The sequence below is a fragment of the Solanum stenotomum genome, chromosome 10 (assembly GCF_019186545.1).
Source record: "Solanum stenotomum isolate F172 chromosome 10, ASM1918654v1, whole genome shotgun sequence".
Taxonomy (NCBI): domain Eukaryota; kingdom Viridiplantae; phylum Streptophyta; class Magnoliopsida; order Solanales; family Solanaceae; genus Solanum; species Solanum stenotomum.
The window spans coordinates 17,783,156-17,790,517 of NC_064291.1; the positions used below are offsets into that span (position 1 = coordinate 17,783,156).

Below are 7,362 nucleotides of genomic sequence, written 5' to 3' on the forward strand. Positions count from 1 at the left end.
TAATGCATGCAAATTTACTAAGTTTGAACGTCATCATGAAAATAGTCGAAAAGCATAAGTCATAAGAATTGCCTAACATATAGATCATCATAAAAAAAGAGGAACATATCATAAATACCCTCAAAGCATACTTGTGCAATGCATGAATAAGACCCCATAAATCTCACCCATGCTAAGTAAAGCTTCTTAAGTAACCATAGTTCATAATTCATATTCTTGTTCATATTGTGGTCATCATAATGGGAATAAGCCTTAACCAACATAGACAATGTGAGCTTAATCATGGAATCCGGTGTCTACCCTACACCGAAAAGGGGTCGTGCTACTTACCTAAGGTAGAACCATACTCTTAGCTTAGGAGGATCCACTAACTAAATAACTATGTGGGCATAAAGTTTATGTGATATGGAGATTGCTACTAGAAACCCGAACTCAACTAGCATAGAAGGTTTCCATCTCATGAGACATACTTTGGGAACCCGAACTCAACTGGCGTAGAAGGAACCCATTGGGAAAGCCGGACTCAACTAGCGTAAAGCTTTCATCTCATATTCAATATCCATTAAGTGCTAAGCATTAATTCCCACAAAGTTCATATTAAGTCTTGACTTAAGTTCATATTCATGGAATAATGTCTTGACACTCAATACAACATAAATCATAAGATAACTCATTAGATCATGCGTGAGAATAACCTTTCACCATCCATGTCTATATAAAGATTCAATTAGGTGAGAAAGCCATTCAACCCTAGAATCATCATATTGTGAGAAAACCATTCACATTATATCATATTAATGAATAAGTGTGCATATGAGAATAATATTTCAACAACACAACAACTAGATCATAATCATATTCACTTTACTCTCAAAGTGTTCTTAAAGCATATACTAAACTTCATAAATTATGCATAATATCATAATTTGCCTTTAAATGATCAAAGCTCATATTGAATCAACACATCTAGAATTTACTACATTAGACATGCATATTAACATAATTCAAGTAACACAATTACTACAAGCATAATCTCATACTATCCTTCTTTCACCCACCAACTCACATCACAAGATTATAATTGGGAAATATAGGAATTTCATCGGTTCTTGGGGATTTCAAAATAAAAAACCATAATAAATCATGAATTCAATCATAATATAAAGTAATTCAAGCATCAGAATCATTTTTGAAAGAAACACATGACTTTGGAATCAAACCCTAGCTTTTTTGGGGATTTCTATCTTTGAAATTGGGGTTTTGAAGGGGATCCATGGATGAATTCTATCAATGGATGAAGAGATACCATACCTCAGCAATGAAACCCAATGAATTTTTGAAGAAAACTTTGCTCCTTGAACCCTAGCTCCAACTTCCTTCTTCTTGTTCCTTGAAATTCTAGAGAGAGAATTTTCTTTTAAGAGGGTGAAGTTTTGGGACTAGTTTTGGGATTTAGAAATATTGAGGTAGTTGACTTAATTTAGTGATATAAAATCCTTATATAAGTGATCTAATTTAGGTTAAAATGACCTCACTTAGTTATTAATTAAAACTGGAAAACCCCAAAGTGCCCCTTAAACTAACTCCAAAAAGTGGTTTCCAGGCCAGAACCACGGACCCATGATGTACGGACTATGTAGGGAACCACGACTCATCCTAGTTGGGCGTGGTTCATGGTTAGAGAGTTTGGCCCCATCCACGAGACCCTCACTGACGGACTGTGGTTAGACCTACGGCCCGTGATGGTGAAGCATGGGTTGGGGTTCAAAGAGCCTCATTTGCAGGTTGGACCTACTGCCCCTCACCTACGATCGTGGACTGACCAATGAGCTCTAGGTCCCTTTCGTTGGTCACTGTCGAGGCATTTTTCTAGGGTCCTTCTTAATGACCCATGGTTAGTCCTTGGGGGTCGTACCTTGACGTTCTAACATGGAACCCTTTATTTTTAAGTACAGGGAGTTACATTTACGACTCTAACCCTCATGTTAGGCTCTAGTTTAGCCTACTAGTTTCCAGGGTATTACATAATAGAATCTACCTCCATTCCCTTGTTGACACATTATGACCGATAAAAGCTATGGACCTTAGCCAAAATTCACATATGCTAAACTTTGAAAAAGGTTGTTGGTGCTTAAGAATTTGCAACACGATCCCCAAATGGTCAATATGCTTATTCTCACTTATCGAATAGATCAAAATATCATCAATAAACACAATTACGAATATCTCAAGGTATTGTCTAAACACCCTATTCATCAAATCGATAAACGCCGTCAGAGCATTGGTAAAGACAAATGACATTACCTAAAACTCATAATGACCATAACGATTTCAAATATCTCTCTTCGGGATGTCATTATCCTTCACCCTAAATTGGAGCTGACCTAAACGAAGATCGATCATAGAGAAATATTTGGCGCTTTGAAGTTGGTAAAACAAGTCATCTATTCTTAGAAGAGGATACTTATTCTTAATGGCCACCTTGTTCAACTGACGATAATTAATACAAATAGGAAGGAAGCCATCTTTCTTCCTTACAAACAAAACTGGAGCAACCCAAGAAGAGATACTCGGTTGGATGAAACCCTTATCCAACAAATTCTTTAATTGATCTTTCAACTCCTTAAGTTACGTTGGAACCATTCTATAGGGAGGAATAGAAATAAGTTGCATATCTTGGAGAAGGTATTGTCGAAGTCTATTTCCTGCTCAAGAGGAATACGGGGTAAATTATCAAAAAACACTTCTGGAAACTCGTTAACTAGGGGAACCAACTCAAAAGTCGGGGTTTCGGAATGTACATTCCTCACCCTAACTAGATGATAATGCAACCCTTAGAAATCATCCTTCTAGTTTTGAGACAAGAGACAAACCGACCCTTAGGCATAAAATTTGCCCCCTTGCACTCTAGGATAGGCTCATTTGAAAACTGAAATCTGACCATATGACTAGTATATTCTATGGAAACATAACACGAATGCAACCAATCCATCCTAAGGATAACATAAAAATCTAACATGTCAAGCTCTACCAAGTCCTCAAAAGTAACTCTATGGGGTAAGGATATGGGACACTTTCTATTGACCCTCCTAGCCACAAACCCTCATTTTGTGATCACTCTTCCCACAGCCAAAGCAACCGTGTGTGCCAGCTAGACACTTACCATAATGCTTCTTCCCACTCTTAGCACGAATAGACCTAGCAAATGAAGATCAACCACCATTCCCTTCTTGAGGTTTATGGTTAGACACCCTATCCTTATTAAACTTTTGAGAAGCATTGGAGGAACCTTGATCGGAAAACCCTTGTCGAAACTTAGGATGGCCATGTCCATCGGACCTTGCATGAGAGAACATACCATCAGCGGTCTTAGCCCATTTTACCTCACTTGAATTTTCCTTGAGTTTCTGCTCTTCCATTTGTTGTGCATTCACCATGAGACAAGAGATGTCCATGTCACCAATGAGCATGACGATACGACACTTTGAAGCCTAATTTCGGACACACCCAACATAAACTTACTCATCCTTGCCCTAGAATCAGCAACCATTGTTAGACCCTATTTCGACAATTGTTTGAACATTAGAGCATATTCCCTTACACTCATACTTTCTTGACGAAGGTTGATGAACTCAAGCACCTTTTCTTCCCTCATCTCAAGGGAAAGAACCTATCAAGAAAAGAAGACTAAAACATTTCCCACTCTATGGGACCCGCTCCTACCGGCCTCGCTTCTTTTCGTTGGTTGTACCACACTTGAGAAACATCTTTCAATTGATAAGCGTCCAATTCCACCTTCTCTTTCGGAGTCATTCCCATGATAGCCAGTACCTTATAGACCTCATCGATAAACTCTTGAGGATCTTCCTCAACTTTGGATCCATAAAACTCCAGAGGTTTCATCCTCATAAAGTCCCTCACTCTTGAAGCCATCGTACCCACATTTGGGTTCATGGGGACTATGATGAACGTTTCAAACACAGTTCATCTAGTTCTAAGTGTCAACTATCTTAAATCACTATAAACCGAACTAAATGAGTTGGGGTCAATCCCACAGAGAGTAGATTTCTTTTGAATTCAAATATAAAATTATGACGGTGACCTTTGTATCTGAACAAACAAAACGTTTAGGAATCTATAAGCCAAACTCAATAACGTCGTTACCGATCCAAATGAACAGTTGTCAAACTATCAAACCACTTCCACAATCAACAAGAGAAAATCAAATACGAAGGCAATACTTAGGGGATTGACTAACCAATTGCTATATTCAACTCAACGGGTGCAAATCATTAATTAACCATGTTAATTTGTTATGGGTAGGATGGTCTTTAGATAAAACACTTTTCTCACGAACAAATACCTTATTTCCACTAAGTTCTTTCGAACCTCAATGTATACTATAAGAAGACTAGCCCACAATCTCATCAAATCTACTCTCTCGAGCTAGACACAAAGGATGGAGCTTAGGTTTTACTTTCTTAAGCTAAAACCGTCAAGACCCACTATCTAAGGATACCAACTTACTACCTTAGCTCTACACTTCTTTCTCAAGCAAGCGTAAAACCCTGAAGTACATCGCAATAAACATACAATGTAGGAATTAAACAATGGTAATAACTTAGAACCACTTCAAATTAATGCCGAAAATCAATAATTGCTAGCACCCATTAACTAGGAAAGAACAGTTATTTACATTGTCAAACCCCCAAGATTGGGGTTTTAGCCAATCATTGTAAAAAGAAGAAATTTGATACCTGCTACAAACTCCATAGCTGGGTATTTCAAAATCAAAACTTTACTATGAGGAATATCTTCTCTATTACAACACCAAATTGAAAAAATTGCAAAAATTACTCAAATTCAACAACAAAAGTGTTTTTGCTCTCTTTCCTTTCTTGCTCACAATTTCTGAATGCTTTCTCTCTCTTTCAAAAATCAATTTACACTAATCTGAGGTGAGGCTTTTTGGGGCCAATCGACGAGGAAAGTTGGGCTTTGCCGACCATTCAGCGACTCCCCAATACTCATTTTGTCTCGCCTTCTTTCTTCAGATTTTCCTTGTCCAACCACTGTAATTTTAGGAGATCCAAATCGAGATCGCCATTCCATTCCGTGATGCTCCCTTTTGTCGTTTTGCTCGCCCATCTGCATTTATCTGGATCTTCATCAGCGAACAACATTTCCATTCGGTGTGCCGCTGACAACATTAGCAAAGGATGACCATGTCGCCTAAAGTACCGATGGAGATCGAGATAAATGCAGATGGGCGAGATCGAAGACAAAAGCGCACATCGTGGAATGGAACGACGATCCCGATCTGGATCGCCTAAAATTACAGTGGTTGGACGAGAAATATGTGATGAAAGAAGGCGAGGGGAAAAGAAGATTTGCTAGTCACCGAATGGTCAGCGATGCCCAACTTTCCTTGCCGATTGGCCCCAAAAAGCTACACCTCAGATTAGTATAAACTGATTTTTGGAAGAGAGAAAGCATTTAGAAATTGTGAGGGAAAAAATAGAAGACAACAAAAACACTGGTGTTGTTCATTTTGAGTAATTTTTGCAATATTTTCATTTGGGTATTGTAATAGCGAAGAGATTCGTCATCGTAAAGTTTGGATTTTCAGATACCCAGCTATGGAGTTGGTAGCAGGTATCAAATTTCATCTTTTCACAATGATTGGCTAAGACCCCAATCTTGGGGTTTTGACAATGTAACCAATAGTTGTTTTTGATTTAATGGGTGCTAGTAATTATTGATTTTAGGCGTTAATTTGAAGTGGGTCTAAGTTGTTAACATGGTTTAATTCCTACATTGTATGTTTATTGCGATGTACTTCAGGGTTTTACACTTTCTTGAAGCTGATGTCCATAGAGAGACTAGTGGGCATGTATTTTAGGGTGAGGGACACACTCCGGTACTATTTCTTTGACATTTTCACCATGCCTAGAGGCCCATATATCACTACCTAGGATCGTGAGTTCTACACTTCGTATGAGGATCTAGTACCCTAAGGGAATAAGAAGTCCAATGCTTTTGGATCAGTAGAGTTTGTAGTTGTCCAGGGGGGAAGAAGTGGGGTGCCACAGTGATCACATCAATGATGCACTTGACAAGTATTTGGGGATTGAGCATGAGTATATGGGGCTAGCTAAAGGACATGCCCGGGATGATCTGAAGGGCTATCTTGCTCCCCTGATTTTTGACACCACCCCAAGGTGGATTGAGGCAAGAGGTCCGATCGAGAAGAAGGATTTGAATGTAGCTCCGCGGTACTGGTTTGAATTCATGAACAACTCCATCATGCCCTCACAGAATGAGTCCATCCTCTGCCACTTAAAGGGGTCCTATCTAGGATCCATTATCACATAGAAGTTGCTCAATTTGGGAATTATTATTAAGCAAGAGATGTCCATGAGGGCCAAGAAGTGCCAGACGTTCCTTTCCTTCTCGGTCCTAATTATAGAGTTATGCGGCGTGCTGGAGCTCCTCGTGAGGAAAAGAGGGACATAGAGATCACCCCCACATCTTTCATAGATATCTGGTGCATAGATGCCGAGTACACTCGAGAGGAGGCAGTTAGGAGGAGAGCGGCTTCGGTGGATGCATCCCCAGAGGGTGATGTTGAGTCCATATCTACAAAGGCATCTTTGACTACTCTAGCCTCCAGGACTTCAGGTACACTCGCTTCTACTTCATCGCAGGCTCTTGGTTCTTCTGTTTCTTCCCATCCCACATGGATTACTCAGGCCATGATAATTAAGATAGGGCACCTAGCCCATTTTTCCCATGTGCGGGCTGCCCAGTTAGAGGCTGAGGTAACTTGGATGATTGAGCGGGCCATCCTAGTTGCATTGACACCCCTCCAGACATCTATTGACGCTCTCACAGCAAGAGTAGAGACTTGTCACAGTCGACAGGGGGCTACATCAGAGATGACGGCTTTGAAATCCGAGGTTGCTGACTTGAGGAAGGACGTGGACTGTCTAAAGTATACAAACTTCACCTCTTTGTTTGAGGCAGCTAGTACTCGAAGTGTTCTGGGATGTTCTGAGATGCCTTCGGCTACCACTAAAGATATGCCATTGGAGGATGTTGCAACTGATACGTCCGAGGCAGAGACCGATGAGGAGTAGCTTGGGGAGCGAGATGCCGCCGTATATGATGATCTGGACGATTTGGAGTATGCGATGTTTGAGATTGCCCGACAAACCTCCTTAAGAGACACCACCATGACTAAGTCTAGTGGAGCCAGTGTTGAAGTGACCCCGGGCATTGATACCCCGACAGATGGAGCTACTGTGTAGACAAGAACCTTCTTTACCTCCCTTTCTATCAATTTTATTGACTTTTGGTTAT

The 7,362-nt window shown here is 40.1% G+C and overlaps 1 protein-coding gene across 1 annotated transcript; it reads left to right on the forward strand.

Moving 5' to 3' along the window:
* Positions 1-6,473: 6,473 nt before the first annotated feature.
* On the forward strand, positions 6,474-7,139 carry LOC125842784 (uncharacterized). The gene has a single exon (XM_049522097.1). The coding sequence runs from the start codon at positions 6,474-6,476 to the stop codon at positions 7,137-7,139; it is 666 nt and encodes a 221-aa protein (XP_049378054.1).
* Positions 7,140-7,362: the final 223 nt, after the last annotated feature.

Excerpts from the sequence above, each read along its gene's own strand:
- LOC125842784 (XM_049522097.1), top strand. The coding sequence starts at position 6,474 with ATGCGGCGTGCTGGAGCTCCTCGTGAGGAAAAGAGGGACATAGAGATC.